Source organism: Tachypleus tridentatus, chromosome 13, assembly GCF_004210375.1.
Source record: "Tachypleus tridentatus isolate NWPU-2018 chromosome 13, ASM421037v1, whole genome shotgun sequence".
Taxonomy (NCBI): Eukaryota; Metazoa; Arthropoda; class Merostomata; order Xiphosura; family Limulidae; genus Tachypleus; species Tachypleus tridentatus.
In genome coordinates, this window is record NC_134837.1 from 115,008,360 (window position 1) to 115,026,458 (window position 18,099).

Genomic DNA, 18,099 nt, shown 5'->3' on the forward strand with positions numbered 1-18,099 from the left:
TTTTCCTATAATTCCTTTACAATGGAGTAGTGCTGATAGAACATATTTCTGGCTTTATTATGTTCTCTTATAATTTATGTATTGCTAGAGAGTGATTTAAGTGCATATTTCTAATATTTTTGTTTTCACTTCTTACAATTTCTAGAAAGCCAGTTGTCGCTGTTAAAAGATATCTCTATTAATATTTTTATTTTCTTCCTATAGTTTGTGTAACACCAGGTGTCACGTAGGAGGATTTTTCTGACATGACTTATATTATATTTCTATTCTTTTTGTACTATCAAGCGGTTCTGTTAGAGGATATGTTTGATTAAAGTCTCTTTCCGTAGTTTCTGAAAAAGTTGGTGATAATAGAAAATTTTCTTGGTATTAGTGTTAATCTATTTCTTTAGTATCTGTAGGTCGAGGTGGTGGTATTAGAGAATTCTTCACTCATTATCATCTTCCAGTAATTTCTATAAGACTAGGTGTGGTATTAAAGGATTCTTCACTCATTATTTTATCATCTTCCAATAATTTCTCTAAGACCAGGTGGTGGTATTAAAAGATATTTTCGCAGTTTTTTTCGTAGTTCACATGAGATGATAAATTCGTTATCTTTTAATCCCAAAGCAAATGCTCTATCAGTCGAGTCATACCATTAATTTTTATTAAAGCAACTTTTATCACTTTAACTTTATCACTACGGGAGAGGTGGGATCCACCCAACTTGTAACGACCAAAGTATCCATAGTAGTAATTATACTATGATTTTAGATAACGAATGCGTATCTTTAGAAAATTTTGTAGAATATTAGTAAACATCACGAGGCGCGAAATATCAATTTTTAAGTTAATTGTCATTATTTTTTTAATTATAGATTTTTCATGAAATTTTTTTCAGAGAATTTTGACTATTCAACATACAAAGTTGAATTTCGCGCAAAGCTATACGAGGGTTATCTGCGCTAGTCGTCCCTTATTTAGCAGTGTAAAACTAGATAGAAGGCAGCGAGTCATCACCACCCGCCGCTAATATACAAAGTAATTTTGATTTTAAGGTGAAGATACTTTTATGCATCAGAACATTTTCAAATTTCAAATACATAATATTTAAAACCGCCAGATAATTATCAAGTGATTATCACTAACCAGTTCTTACGCTACTCTGTTTACCCACAAATAGTGGAATTGATCATAACATTATAATGCCTCTCGGATGAAAAGGCGAGGAGGTTTGGTGGGACGGAGATTCGAACCCACGACCCTTCGATTTGGAGCCAAGCACTCTAACTACATGGCCAGGAATCGATAGTTACAAATATTTTTAATTTTTGCTTTTAAATCGAAAAATAACCAGTGTATAATACTAAAACGTAAGTTATAATCTACAATTTGATACCAAACGTTTTCACATAGATTCATTCAGTCCAATAAAATTTTGAACATATTTTTACAAACACAATGACATGGTCTTTGACCCATGACTAAAGGAAGAGCCTTAGAGAGCTTTGAAACTCTAAGTAAGTCTCTATCAGTTGAGACATATCATTAGTTTTTAGTAAGGCAACTTTAGTCACTTTAAGAATGACATTGTTAAAACGTTACTGTTCGTTCCTCCGATTACTTATACGAATATTCTAGGGAAATTGTTATAACTGAGGAGCTCAAGAACCTTAATATTTTCCATGTACTCTATCATCTTTATACGAAAAATATAAAATGAAACTTGTTTCCAAAATTGTCTTTGAAGAACGATTAGAACATTAAAAATGTTATTTTAATACCAAACTTCATTAATTAGTTTCCAAGGGTAGGTTTTTAATGTATTCATGATAAACTCTATAGAAATATCCTAATCTTAACACTGATTTTTTTGCTTTGTTGCAATACACGCCTATGAGATAAAGTCTCAAAAATTAATTTACAATTCTATGCTAACCTGCATTTTTTTTCTAATATTCTTTGATCACGCTTGATCACATTAACCCTCTGATATTACTAGTATGCAAATCTATAACTGTTATTATAATTATATGGTACTCTATTTCATATTATATATGACATTCGACCAGATGCTCGATCAGCTAAAATATTTAAACTATTTTATCAGTGATGTCGAGAAAACCCACTTGTAGAGAAATATATATGCAAAAACGGCTCGTTTGGGTTGAGAAAATATTTTTAATAGAAGAGCGAACAACGTTTCGACCTTCTTCGGTCATCGTCAGGTTCACAAAGAAAGAGGTGACCGGAGTCACCTCTTGCAAAATTTAGTATTTTGCAAGTCAAATAAACACAACATAACCATAGAAAACACTCAAATACTAAATAAAGAAACAAACATAACAAACGCAAAATTAAAGAAGCCTTACTTATACAACAACTTAAACCCAAAATAAACCAATATAAAGGAACACCTTTATACCTATATTAATATAATAAAATAAATAAAATTATATATTCAAACATTTAACACCGCCCTCTACATTCCGACACTCAGTTACACAACCTCTTCCAAACATGTGGTCAGCTATCGGTCAGTTACCTCTTTCTTTGTGAACCTGACGATGACCAAAGAAGGTCGAAACGTTGTTCTCTCTTCTATGTAAAATATTTTCTCAACCCAAACGAGCCGTTTTTGCATATATATTAAACTATTTTATGTTTTTGTTCCCCACGTGACCAGCTAGCTAACGACTCGTGATGCTTAAATTTCTCGAATAATTTTATTTTAATATTTCCCAGTCTTCTTTATCGGTTTAATAGAAATAAATACTCATAAAACACATGACAAATAATCTTGGTTTGGTGAAGTAATCTAACTGAACACAAACCAAGGTTTCTCAATAGTGACATATACATAACCGGAATCGATGTATTATGTTTTTTCTGTAAAGTAACTGTACTTTTGGCGGTTACCTTCCATAAAAACGTCAGGAAACTCTCCTTCAGGGGTTCTTTCTCTTTTCTGTCTTTTTGCACCGCTACAACCTGCTTGAGACTCACTGGACCTATTTCTCACAAAAACTTGTCTTATAAGGCTTGTTTCTGCCTGGCACCCTCCCCATGTCTCACCACACTGTGTATGCCACTTCTCTTCCTAAATTTTTCAAACTACCCCCTACTTGCCTTAAAGGCATCACTTGTATCAGCACTCGTTCCAGAGGTGTTTTTCAGGAGATCAGCATGCAACTGCTTTCCTTTCTTACAAATGATGGTCTCAGAAATGCTATCACCAGCTAACTGTTTTTCGTTTACCCAAATTAACAACAGTTTTTCTACCTCTTCCATTGTTTGTGATCTTTGTTTCGTAAGCACTGTCACTTTTTTGCAACATCAATTCCTTTTATGACCTCTTTATTTTTCAGTATGGTGCCAGACTGTAGACTTCGCCATACCAAACTGAGTAGCAAAGTCAGACACGCGAACTCCACTCTCATACTTCGCTATGAGATCTTTTTTCACCTCTATTGTGGCTCTAACAACTTTTCTTTTTGGTTTGCTGCTTTCATTATCATTTTTTGACCGCATGGTGGCTTATTTAATCCGAATATTTAGAAAAACAAAAAGAAAAACGGGAACGTTTACAGCAGATTTTAGTGGGGATGTGGACTGAGCGACAGGTGTGGATAAAATGTTTTGGGCAAGCTTGACGTGGTCTAAGAATGGTCGAATGGTCGTTCGGGTCATCAGTCGGGCTATTTCGAGGGTTCGGGCCACACCAGCTTAGTTCGGGAACCGAGTTTATGTTCGACAACAGAGACATTTTGTTTCAAACAATATGTTCGAAAACTGAATTGTTCGAGAAGGGAGTCGTTCGAGAACCGAGGTACCACTGTATTTAATATCTAACTAAACAATGTGTGTATGTATGTTTTTTATAGCAAAGCCACGTCAGGCTATATTCTACGTCCACCGAAGAGAATCGAACCAAACAAGGATTGAGATTTCTCTGGAATATTTATTTTTCTTCACAGGGTACTTTTACTGCCGTTTTACTAAATACAAGTGGTATTCTTCTTCTTGTAAAAATAATCATTAAATTATTAGATCGTAAAATAAAGTGACAAATGTAGACACCTTCTAAATAATTAGGCGATTATTTGAAATTACAGAACCAATTCAGAATATTTCTGCATTTATACATAAAATACTGAACATTGAAAGTACTTTTTTATTGGGCTTGTGTAAAGTTAAAAACATATTTTCCGAGTGACTGAATTGTTAGTATATAGTTAAGGTAGATCTTTACTATTTCAATATATAATTAAATCGAAAAAAAAAAAGAGAAATAAATAAATTACAGTTTCCTCTTGAGGAAGAATTACTCACCGATGAAAGTAGTGCCACCTGGAAGGAAGTGATCAACCACTCACAGGCTAAGAGCCTTCCTAACAAGGACAAAATCATTACCTCGCATGCTTCTGCCATCTATAATAAAAAACAAACATATTAATAATTTCGTGTTTGTTTTCTTATATAGTTTGTAGACAGGCTTAGCTATAAATAATGACGATGAGTCGTAAATGAGAAAATTCATGAAGACTAGTTTATGATAGAAAGTTTATATAACCTAAATGTCATAGAAGGAGGAGCAGAAGTAACCGATAACTCGGAAAACTCTCAATGAATATTAAAAACATATAACATTTTTAATCAGTTACCATCTGAAGAACAAAGGTTCTTCTTCCATAAACACTAGGGGTTTTGATATATGCTACACATTTAAGTAAATGTGTAGTTATCTTTTGGTGATATGACCTGATATGTTATTTAAATAACCCCGACAAATTTTATTTTTAGGATTTATTTTAGAATTATAAAAAGAATATGAAGTTGCCTTATCACAATATGTATATATATATATATATAAACAACTGCTAAGTTAGAGGAAATTTGTTTGTTGAATTTCGTGCAAAGGTACGTGAAAGCTATTTGCGTTTGTCGTCCCTAATTGTGAAATTAAATCAACTAGTTAATAACACCCACTGCCAATTCTTGCGCCACTCTTTTACCAACTAATAGTAAGATTGACTAGCACTTTATAATGCCCACATTATTCGAACCTAAACATCGTGAGTCGAGTGCTCCTAGCCATTAGGCCATGGCAGTTCTTATAAGGAAATGAATGTATTGTAATTATAACTATATGTTTATTATTTATAAATATTTTTATTTTATAGCTTGGTACTATATCTTAAATATCTTGCTTTGGGATTCAGAAGTGGTATAATCATTAAAAGAATATAACAATATCTAGGATTTACGTAAAGGTTAATCAGGAAAACAGCCAGTTAACATTTAACTATCTTAACTAAAAACGATTGTTAAAAATATTGTGTTACAATTCATTATATTTTTTCTTTCTAAATATGGAGAATTATATCATTGTTTTACGATTATTCTGCTCATATCAAATGGCTTTTTTTGTGATTTTGCTAAATGTGATATAATTTTGTTTTTCTTTGAAGTGAAACACAAAGCTACACATTGGGTTACCTATACTTTACCCACCGCGAGTATCGAAACCCCGTATTAAATGCTATAAGTCCTCAAACTTGCTATTGCGTTCCAAGCAGGTATTTTGGGTTTAAGCCACCGACTTTGACAAGAATTATTATAACGAAATATTCAAAGTTTCTGAAAAAATTAAACTTAGTGTTATCTGGCATGTTCTATGGTTATGTATAAATCAACTCTGATACATTCGACCCTGTCAAACAGTGTGACCCCACGATAGTACAGTGGAAAGTCTTTAGATTTCTAACATAAAAATAAGCGGTTGGATTCCCTTCTCTGGATTCAGAAGATAGCTTGATGTGGCTTTCTATAAGAAAACACACAAACTTTGTGTGTTAAAAAAGTGTAAAACTATGACCGTTCTAATCAGACATACACTTTAAATATATAGTAAAAATAAATCAATATATTTTTTGCGGTTGTAACAAATATTATCATTTCAAGGTCATCATATAGTTTCTAGACCAAATTCTATTTCAAATCACGATTTTTTTTGACAAGACTAAGTTTCATCAGACATTATTAGAAGCATATATCAAGACTAAGGCATTACTAATAATATACGTCAGGACTAAGTTTCACCAGACATTATTAGTACCATATGTCAAGACTAAATTTCACCAGACATTATTTGTAGTACATGTAAAGACTAAGTTTAACCAAGCATTATAAGTAGTATATGCCAAGACTACGTTTCACCAGGCATTATTAGTAGTATATGTCAAGACTAAGTTTCATTAGACATGATTAGTAGTATATGTCAAGACAAAGTTTCACCAGGCATTATTAGTAGTATATGCCAAAACTAAGTTTCACCAGGCATTATTAGTAGTATATGCCAATGTTAATTTTCAACAGACATTATTAATAATATACGTCAAGACTAAGTTTCTCAAGGCGTTTAAAGTAGTATATGCCAAAACATAGTTTCACAAGACATTATCAATAGTGTATGCCAAGCTTAAGTTTCACAACACATTATTGTGATTAAGTTTCACAAGACATTATCAATAGCATATGTTAAGACTAAGTGTCAACAGGCATTATTAGTAGTATATGTCAAGACTAAGTTTCACGAGACATTATGAATAACAAATGTCAAGATTAGGTTTCACCAGGCATTATTAGTAGTATATGCCAATGTTAATTTTCAACAGACATTATTAATAATATACGTCAAGACTAAGTTTCTCAAGGCGTTTAAAGTAGTATATGCCAAAACATAGTTTCACAAGACATTATCAATAGTGTATGTGAAGACAAAGTTTCACCAGGCATTATTAGTAGTATATGTCAAGACTAAATTTCACCAGACATTATTAATAGCATATGACATGATTACGTTTCACCACATATATTTGTAGTATATGCCAAGACTATGTTTCATCAGATATCATTACTAGTATATGTTAAGACAAACTTTATTCAGGCATTATTAGTAGTATATGCCAAGACTATGATTCACCAGACATTATTAATAGTATATGTTAAGACTCATTTTCACCAGGCTTTATTAGTAGTATATTTAAAGACTAAGTTTCACAATACATCATCAGTTGAAAATGGCAAAAGTAAATTTCACAGGACATTATTTGTAGTATATGCCAATACAAAGTTTCATTAGACATCATTAGCAGTATATGCGAAAATAAGTTTCACCAGACATTACTAATAATATACGTCAGGACTAAGTTTCACCAGACATTATTTGTAGTATATGTAGAAACTAAGTTTCATAAGACATCATTTGTAGTGTATGCCAAGAGTAAGTTTCACCGCACATTATTAATAGTATACGTCAAAACTCAGCTTCACCAAACATTATTTGTAGTTCATGCCGAGACTAAGTTTCACCAAACATTATTTGTAGTATATATCAAGACTAAGTTTCAGTAGACATTATTAGTAGTATTTGCCAAGACTAACACTTACCATGCATTATTAGTAGTATATGTCAAGACCAAGTTTCACCAGATATTATTAGTAGTATATGTCACGTCTAAGTTTCATTAGACATCATTAGTAGTATACGTCAAGACTAAGTTCACCAGGCATTAATAGTAGCATATGCCAAGATAAAGTTTCACCAGACATTCTTAATAGCATATGTTGAGACTATGTTTCACCAGACATTATTAGTAATATACGTCAAGACTAAGTTTCACCACGCATTATTAGTAGTATATGCCTAGACTAAGTTTCACCAGGCATTATTAGTAGTATACGAAAATATTAAGTTTTACCAGACATTATTAATAATATACGTCAAGACTATGTTTCACCAACAATTATTAGTAGTATATGCCAAAATTTAGTTTTGCAAAACATTACCAATAGTATATGTCATAACTAAGCTTCAGAAGGCGTTATTAGTAGTGTATACCAAGAAAAAGTTTCACCAGGCATTATTAGTAGAATATGCCAAGATTAAGTTTCACAACACATTATTAATAGTATATGTGAAGACTAAGTTTCACCAGGCAGTATATGTAGAATATGCCAATATTAAATATTACCAGACATTATTAGTAGTATATGTCGACAGTAAATTTCACCAGACATTATTAATAATATACGTCAAGACTAAGTTTCGTCAAACATTATTAGTAGTATATGCCAAGACTAACTTTCACAAATCATTATTTGTAGTGTATGCCAATATTAAGTTTCACCAGACATTATTAATAATATACCTCAAGACTAAGTTTCCCAAAGCGTTTAAAAGAGTATATGCCAAAACTAAGTTTCACAAATCATTATTAGTAATATATGTGAAGACTAAGTTTCAATAAGCATTATTAGTAGTATTTCCCAACACTAACTTTCACCAGGCATTATTAGTAGTATATGCCAAGACTAAGATTCACCAGACATGTTTAAAAGTATATGTCAAGAATAAGTTTCACCAGACATAATTAATAATATACGTCAAGACTAAGTTTCACCAGACATAATTAACAATATACGTCAAGACTAAGTTTCACCAGACATAATTAACAATATATGTCAAGATAAGTTTCAACACGCATTTTAATAGCATATGTCAAGATAAAGTTTCACCTGACATTATTTGTAGTATATGCCAAAATTAAGGTTCAATAGACATCATTAGTAGTATATGTCAAGAGTAAGTTTCACCAGACATTATTAACAGTATATATGAAGACTACGTTTCACCTGGCGTTATTTGTAGTATATGTCAAGACTAAGTTTTACTAAGCATTATTTATAGTATTTCCAAAGACCAAGCATTATTAGTAGTGTTATAGGAGATTAAGTTTCACAAGACATTATCAATAGCATATGTTAAGACTAAGTGTCAACAGGCATTATTAGTAGTATATGTCAAGACTAAGTTTCACGAGACATTATGAATAACAAATGTCAAGATTAGGTTTCACCTGGCATTATTAGTAGTATATTCCAAGACTAAGATTCACTAGACATTATTAATAGTATATGTCAAGATTAATTTTCATCAGCCATTATTAGTAATATATGTCAAGACTAAGTTTCACCAGATATTACTAGTAGCATATGCCAAAACTAACTTTCACCAAACATTATTTGCAGCACATGCGAAGAATTAGTTTCACAACACATTATTAATAGTTTATGTGAATACTAAGTTTCACCAGTCAATATTAATAGTATATGTGAAGACAAAGTTTCACAAGGCAATATTAGTAGTATATGTCAAGACTAAGTTTCACGAGGCATTATGAATAACATATGTCAAGATTAAGTTTAATCATCCATTATTTGTAATATATGACAAGACTAAGTTTCATTAGACGTCATTAGTAGTAAGTGCCAAGAGTAAGTTTTACCAGACATTATTTGTAGTATATTATATGTCATTATATGTCAAGACAGTTTCATCAGGCATTATTAGTAGTATTCGCCAAGATTAGGTTTCACCAGGCATTATAAGTAGTGTATGCCAATATTAAGTTTCACCAAACATTATTAATAGTATATGTCGACAGTGAGTATCACCAGACATTATCAATAATATACGTCAAGACTAAGTTTCACCGAACATTATTAGTAGTATATGCCAAGAGTAAGTTTCATAATCATTATTAGTGGCATATAACAAGACTAACTTTCACAAATTATTATTAGTAGTATATGCCAAGATTAAGTTTCACCAGACATAATTAATGGTATATGTTTAGACTAAGTTTCACCAAACGTTATTAATAATATACATCACGACTAAGTTTCACCAAGTATTATTTGCAGTATATGCCAAGACTAAGTTTCACTAGGCATTTTTAATAGTATATGTCAAGACTTAGTTTCACCAGGCATTATTAGTAGTATATACCATGACTAACTATCACCAGTCATTATTAGTAGTTTATGCCAAAACTAAGTTTCATTAGACGTCATTAGTAGTATATGTCAAGAATAAGTTTCAACATACATTATTAATATTATATATCAAGATTAAGTTTCACCAGGCATTATTATTAGTATATGTAGGAACTAAGTTTCACCGGGCATTATTAGTAGTATATGCCAAGTCTAAGTTTCACCAGATATTATTAATAATAGACGTCAAGACTATGTTTGACCAGGCATTATTAGTGGTATATACAAATATTAAGTTTCACCAGACATTATTAATAATATACGTCAAGACTAAGTTTCACAAAACATTATTAGTAGTATTCGCCAAGATGAGGTTTCACCAGGCATTATAAGTAATATATGCCAATATTAAGTTTCACCAAATATTATTAATAGTACATGTCCACAGTAAGTATCACCAGACATTATTAATAATATACGTCAAGACTAAGTTTCACCGAACATTATTAGTAGTATACGCCAAGACTAAGTTTCATAAATCATTATTAGTAGCATATACCAAGACTAAGTTTTACAAATCATTATTAGTAGCATATGCCAAGATTAAGTTTCACCAGACATTATTTGTAGTATATGCCATGACTATCTTTCATTAGACATCATTCGTAGTATATGCAAAGAGTAACTTTCCCCGGACAATATTAACAGTATATGTCAAAACTAAGTTTCATCAGCCATTATTTGTAGTTCATGCCAAGACTAAGTTTCACCAGACATAATTAATAGTTTATGTCAAGACTAAGTTTCACTTGGCATTATTAGTACTATTTGCCAAAACTAATTTTCACCATGCATTCCTAGTAGTATATGTGAAGACTAACTTTCACCACGTATTATTAGTATTATATGCCAAGTGTAAGTTTCACCAGAGATTATTAATAGCATATATCAGGATTAAGTTTCACCAGACATTATTTGTAGTATATGCCAAGGCTAAGTTTCACCAGGCATTATTAGTAGTATGTGCCAATATTATGTTTCATCAGACATTATTAATAATATACGTCAAGACTAAGTTTCACAAAACATTATTAGTAGTATATGCCAAGGCTAAGTTTCACCAGGCATTATTAGTAGTATGTGCCAATATTATGTTTCATCAGACATTATTAATAATATACGTCAAGACTAAGTTTCACTAGGCATTATTAGTAGTATATGCCAATATTAAGTTTCATCAGACATTATTAATAATATACGTCAAGACTAAGTTTAACCAGGCGTTATTAGTATTATATGCCGAGACTAAGTTTCACCAGACATTATTAATAATATATGTCAAGGCTAAGTTTGATTAGACATGATTAGTAGTATATGCCATGTCTATTTTTCATTAGACTTCATTAGTAGCGTGTGTCAAAACAACGTTTCAATAGACATTATTAGTAGTATATGCCAAGACTAAGTGTCATTAGACGTCATTAGTAGGATATGCCAAGAGATAGTTTCAAAAGACTTTGTTAATAGTATATGTGAAGTCTAAATTTCACCAGGCATTATTTGTAGTATATGCCAAGACTAAGTTTAACCAGGCATTATTATTAGTAGTTAATGCCGAGACTAAGTTTCACTAGTTATTATTAGTAGTATATGCCAAGAACACGTTTCACAAGACATTATTAATAGTATATGTCAAGACTAAGTTTGACCGGGCATTATTAGTAGTATATGAAAAGACTAAGTTGTACCAGGCGTTATTTGGAGTATATGCCGAGACTAAGTTTCACCAGACATTATTAATAGTATATGTTAACACTAAGTTTCACCAGGCATTATTAGTAGTATATGCCAAGTCTAAGTTTCACCAGGCATTATAAGTAATATATGCCAATATTAAGTTTCACCAAATATTATTAATAGTACATGTCCACAGTAAGTATCACCAGACATTATTAATAATATACGTCAAGACTAAGTTTCACCGAACATTATTAGTAGTATACGCCAAGACTAAGTTTCATAAATCATTATTAGTAGCATATACCAAGACTAAGTTTTACAAATCATTATTAGTAGCATATGCCAAGATTAAGTTTCACCAGACATTATTTGTAGTATATGCCATGACTATCTTTCATTAGACATCATTCGTAGTATATGCAAAGAGTAACTTTCCCCGGACAATATTAACAGTATATGTCAAAACTAAGTTTCATCAGCCATTATTTGTAGTTCATGCCAAGACTAAGTTTCACCAGACATAATTAATAGTTTATGTCAAGACTAAGTTTCACTTGGCATTATTAGTACTATTTGCCAAAACTAATTTTCACCATGCATTCCTAGTAGTATATGTGAAGACTAACTTTCACCACGTATTATTAGTATTATATGCCAAGTGTAAGTTTCACAAGACATTATTAAAAGTATATGTTAGGACCAACTTTCACCATTCGTTATTTATAGTAAATGTGAAGACTAAGTTTGACCAGGCATTATAAGTAGTATATGTTGTGTTTGTTTGATTGGCAGTGTTGAAAACGTGTGAAGGTGTTTTTCTTTGTGTTATTTAAATCTGGTTTCTATTTATCTGCTTGTTTCTCCAATATAGAAGTCATGGCAGTTGTTCCATTCTTTTTTATAAATAATGTTGGTGTGGTGTTTGTCACTGTTTTTACATAGTATACATTTGGTGTTTATAAGAATAAAATAAAAGATGTCTAGAGAAAAATTTGTGACATGCAGCACATTAGGGAAAACTCAGAAGTCTTTAAAATATGTCCTTATAGAATAAAAAACTCATTTCAGTAGTCTTATTGCATAGAAATCCACAGATGCTGCATAAGGTGGCTTGACCAGTGTGTTCTTTGAGGTATACTGTCGTTGAGCAAATATGTCATGGAAAAAAAATTGTATCACTTTCTCCATATTTAGATTTTTCTTGGTCGTCTTGAGGTTGTTTCAGTAACCTACCTTAATGCTTGTGCATTTTCACCTGTTACAAGACACCAGACATTACTCATCATGGATGGCGATATAACTTATTGAATGTTTGTATCTAGATAACTCTTGGTTCCTGAAGTTCAACTATATTGCTGTTTGTCAATTCAGATAAGTACAAGGAAAATTCATATCTTAAAAATTCAAACCCCAGTCTGAACACATCCTATGATCCGAACATCCAAATATTTTGCATCAGAAACGGGTGTTACATTCCCGTCACAAAAGCGATTAATTTTTAAAGGTATCATACTGGCTATAAAAATATAAAAATCCAAATTATGTTCAAATATATTTCTGATGCATTTTGCTCTCTCACAACTTTATATCAACTGTGGTTGTCACATGACTTGCGTACTTCCATTAGTATACTCAACCCATTAAATATCTAAATAACAGTTAAAATCTTATAAATTTTTACACGGTCATAACGATAACTAATCATATAAAGATAAAGTAATTGTTGACGGAATTCTAAACTATGATTAAATTGTTTAGATTAAGTTTTAGTTAACAGACCTGTGTTTGAAATTAAAAAAAAAATTCTCTAAACATATTCAAACCAGAAAATCAGTGCTTCCAGATCAAAATTTTGTATGCAAAGAAACTTAAACGTGGATCTACTTTCACAAATCGAAATTTTGTTTCCAAATAAGCTCAACCGTATGATTTCAGCTAATTAAAACCTGTCAAGATTTTGCTAATAAATTAATTGAACATAAAAATATTGAATGGAACGTATATGATAATGTTAAATATTTTAATAAGAAGCAATAAAATATACATGAACATCCACTGAATTTTGTCAAACAAGTAACTTTTATAAATATATAAAAATGTAACATTCGAAAATGATAATGTCATGTCACATTGTTATTAGTATATATTTATTATTCTTACAAAATATTGTATAAAACTGACGAGTTAATCATATGAATACCAGGTATAGCTAGGTGATTAAGGCGCTTGACTCCTAAGCCGAGGGTGACGGGTTCGAATCCTCGTCGCACCAAACACGCTCGCCATTTCAACCCTGGGGGGTGTTATAATGTGTCAGTTAATCCTACTATTCGAAAAAGTAGCCCACCAGTCTAATGCTAATTTTTAACTAAGATATTAAATATATACTCAGTGGCTATTTTATTAGGTATTCCTGCTCTTTAACGCAAACAGCCAAACAGCGAATCATGTGGCTACAACTCAATATATAGTGTATGAAGACATGGTCAAGAGGTTCAGTCCTTGTTCGGCCAAACATTAGATTGGGTAAGATGCGTAATCTAAGCGACTTTCACCGTGGAATGATTGCTGATGCCAGATATGGTGGTTCCAGCATCTCAGAAACTTCTAACCTACTGTGATTTTCCCGCACTACTACAGTCTCGAGAATTGACAGTGAATGGTGCAAGGAACAAAAAAAAAATCCAATGAGCTGCAGTTTTGTGTGCGAAAACACCTTGTTGATGAGAGAGGTCAGACGAGAATGGCCAGACTCGTTCAAGCTGACAGGAAGGCCGCAAATACTCAAACAACCACTCTTTATTACAGTGGTGTGCAGAAGGGCATCTCTGAAAGCACAACGCATCGAACCTTGAATCGGATGGGCTACAGAAGCAGAAGTCCACGCCAAGTTCCACTCCTGTCAGATAAGAACATGAACATGAGACTAGAGTGAGCATAGAATAAAAAAAACTGGACAATTTAAGAGTGTAAAAACGTCACTTGGTCTGGCGAATCTCGATTTCTGCTGCGACATGCACATGGAAAGGTCAAAATTTGGCGTAAACAGCATTAATCCATGGACCTATCCTGCCTTGTGTCAACGGCACATGCTGATGGTAATAGTGTAATGGTATGATGAATGTTTTCTTGGGACACACTAGGCCCCTTAGTACCAACTGAGCTTCATTTGAATGCAACAGCTTACCTGATCATTGTTGCAGACTATGTGCATCCTTTTATGAACACAGCCTACCCGTTTTTCAATGGCTATTTTCAGCAAAATAATGCGACATGTAACAAAGCATGTATCATCCCAAGCTGGTTCCACGAACATGACAGTGACTTCAGTGTACTCCAGTGGCTTGCACAGTCCCCAGATCGCAATATAATAGGATGAGGTGGAACAAGAGAATTGCAGCATGAATGTGTAGCCGACAAATCTACAGAAACTGTGTGATGCTATCGAGTCAGCATAGACCAAAATCCCTAAGAAATGTTTCCAGCACCTTGTTGAATCCATTACGCGAAGAATTCAGGCTGTTATGAAGGCATAATGGGGTTCTACACGGTACAAGATAGGTGTACCTAATAACTTGGCCACTGAGCTTAAAAACATTGTCAAAGAAGTATATAATTTCAAAAATGATGACAGTACATCATATTCGCATGAATTGGATGTAAACCTTGCATACTTAAAAGAGATATTGCTATTTTTTACAGCAATTTGCTGTTTATCCTTCATGCCCATGATAATTAGCAAGTTGAAACTTAAACTAGGTGTTGTGAATAAAACGTTTAGAACTGTTTAAATGATTCGGTGTTACTCTATATGTTTATAAACAGTTTATTTGCAATTCCTTTAAAATCAAAAAGTGCAATACGACATTGTTAAGCAAGGTTATAATTATTCTTCCTATAAGCAACCTAGTTTTTGTTCGATAAATTTACATATTTTACTTTATAAATAATTCACCAAATAATATTTCATTCTTTTTGCTTTACGTTTCAGCTTATTTAGAAGAGAAATAATAATTGTTTCAGATACTATTTAAGATGAAACTCACCCAGGCAAGGCTTGATACAAATGTAAGCTTCCATTGAAACTTTCCAAATCCTACTGCATTTACAGCTTCTTCAATGGTATAAGATCCTGTAACAACAAACATAAAATGTAAGTTACTTTAAAAACTTCTTCAACTCTCTAATTTTTTGGTTCGTTCGAATTTTTGAACTTTTAATTTATATAGGTCATTAATTTCTGCCGAATATATTTTCGTGCTACCAGCATTCCAAAATACCTTTTATAGCTTCTCAAACTGTCCCTAACTAGATTCTTGCGTCTTTAACCTTTTTCGTTCATCCCGTTTGTTCGTTTTTCAGTATAAAAACCTGAATGTTTGGTTAAATTGTCTCCAGAACAGCTACAAGTTATAAAGCTATGACTCTTGATCAGACTACCTACCAATTGTACCAGATAAAATCAACTCATCGTCACATGCTTTCTATCCAGCCGAACAATATTATTGTAAATCGTTAACTTATCATGTAAGTTCACTAATCTGTAACATAGACAATTTAGTCGGTAGTATTAACTATTTTATTTGAAATATTTACTTTCTCGTGATTTTTTAGGCATGTATGAGAGACTGGCAAAACGGCTCTGAGGTTCTATTGTTCTCGTTGTTGTTTACGAAGTACAAACTTTTTGCTAATAGCTCCACAATCTTTTGACCAATTTGAGATCTAATTTTAGTCTTCGACTCAAGAGATCAAACTCTTTCGACTGGTGTACTTGACTATCCCAAAGGTCTCATAGATTAATTTACTCTAATTCTACCTAAAGAGAATTTTGATCTGAGGGTAGGCTGGTAGAAATCATGCTGCATAATAAAATCAAATTTGATATACTCTCGCTCCACGCTTGATTTTAGTGGCGCACAAAAATATAGCAAGGGAAACAAAGGACTCATCGACTAATTTATTCTGAACCTGCTCCAACGAATTTCAAGTACCGCAGGTGATGAGGATTCCCTCTTGTTATTATCTGGTTAGTTACATATCTGTTATATACCTAGTGATATAAGTCACGTGGTCTCTAATATCAACCACCATGCCCCCCAGTGACTCAACGTTATGTCTGCGGACCCACAACGCTAATAAAACTTGGTTTCTATACCCGTGGTGGGCAGAGCACAGATAGCCCATTCTGTAGCTTTGTGCTTAATTCAAAACAACAACATCAACCACCTAGTATGTAATATTATATTAAACACCTAATTTGTAATATCAACTACCTGGTGTGTGATATCTAATCTGTGATATTAATCACCTAATCTGTAATGTATGTAACATGATCTATAAATATCTCAGTTGCTAAAAATGGAATACATTGTTTAACTAATATTAATGAAAACAATGAGTCTAACATATTTTTCAGCTGATGTGATGTAAATTCTCTAGTACTTCTGTTTCTTTCTTTCAGCACAATCACGTGCTAATGAGTATTTCAGTTTGAGCTCATTTTAAAGAAATTATGTAAGACTAAGATCAACAGAATCATTAGAAAGAGTCTAAGATGACAGAAAGTTCCATATAATCCAGAGAGGGCGAGTGAGAAAATAAGATATTTCAAAAATAAAATAAAAAATATATATGTGCACAACAGAGGAGAGGGACATGGAATAATGTCCCATCTGTAATAATAAAGATGGGAACGTTTATCTTGACTGAAGAATAGAGGTCGCTGGACGTTGTCTATTGTCTTCACCCGCCTCTTAGAGCAATCGGTTCTCCATAGTTTCTTCAGTGAAATAGTTTATCTTTGTGTTATATTCCTTAAAACTGCAACGTTTAATTTACTTCATGGAACTGTTGATATGTAATATGTCAACCAGACTAGCTGGAGCTGAGCTGTTTCTGTATTGCAGGTACATACTCCAACTACACCCAGTGGTTTAGCTTTCATAAGATTACTGTTTTCTTTCAGTATCATTTTATGCAAGTCACTTTACCTCTTTGCTAACTAAAATTTTGTACTTCATATACTGATAAACAACAATCTCTCCACATACCTTTGTAGATACTATGATATATAGTGCAGAAGACCATATTCTATCAATACATTTGGAGAACAATTACTCAACTGTCATTTGTTATCATAACATATTTTAGACGTTCAACCCACTCACTTAGGTCAGGGTTAACAAACTCAGCAAAAATGCAGTTGAAGTTCTGTACCACCCATTCAGAGAAATCACTGGGTTAAATGTGATATAGTGAATTGGACAAGTCTCATTACTCAACACAAATATATAAAAATATATATGTATATTTTTTTAGGTATCCTGAAGTGCTATATCTATTATTTAGCCAATACGTCAGCAATAGGCCACGCTAATTTGTCAACCAATAGTTAAGCTTCAACCAAATTGATGAAGTAATGAGTAACAAATAGTAAATATTAATTACCCTTTTCACTTTTAGGCAGAGAGGTAGATATATCCAAAACGATTCTCTTAAGATGGACGCTATCCGCTTTCTGTCTGAGTTTCCCTG

At 32.4% G+C, this 18,099-nt stretch overlaps 1 protein-coding gene across 2 annotated transcripts in view; it reads right to left on the bottom strand.

The window, feature by feature from the left end:
* The window catches only part of LOC143238778 (synaptic vesicle 2-related protein-like), a 58,075-nt gene that overhangs the window by 33,002 nt on the left and 6,974 nt on the right, over nucleotides 1-18,099 (bottom strand). For both annotated transcript variants that reach the window (XM_076479319.1, XM_076479318.1), the window contains exons 2-3: nucleotides 15,609-15,694; nucleotides 4,315-4,413 (exon numbers count right to left, since the gene is read on the bottom strand). In XM_076479319.1, the coding sequence (XP_076335434.1) occupies nucleotides 4,315-4,413; nucleotides 15,609-15,694 (185 nt within the window). The remainder of the gene's footprint in view (nucleotides 1-4,314; nucleotides 4,414-15,608; nucleotides 15,695-18,099) is intronic.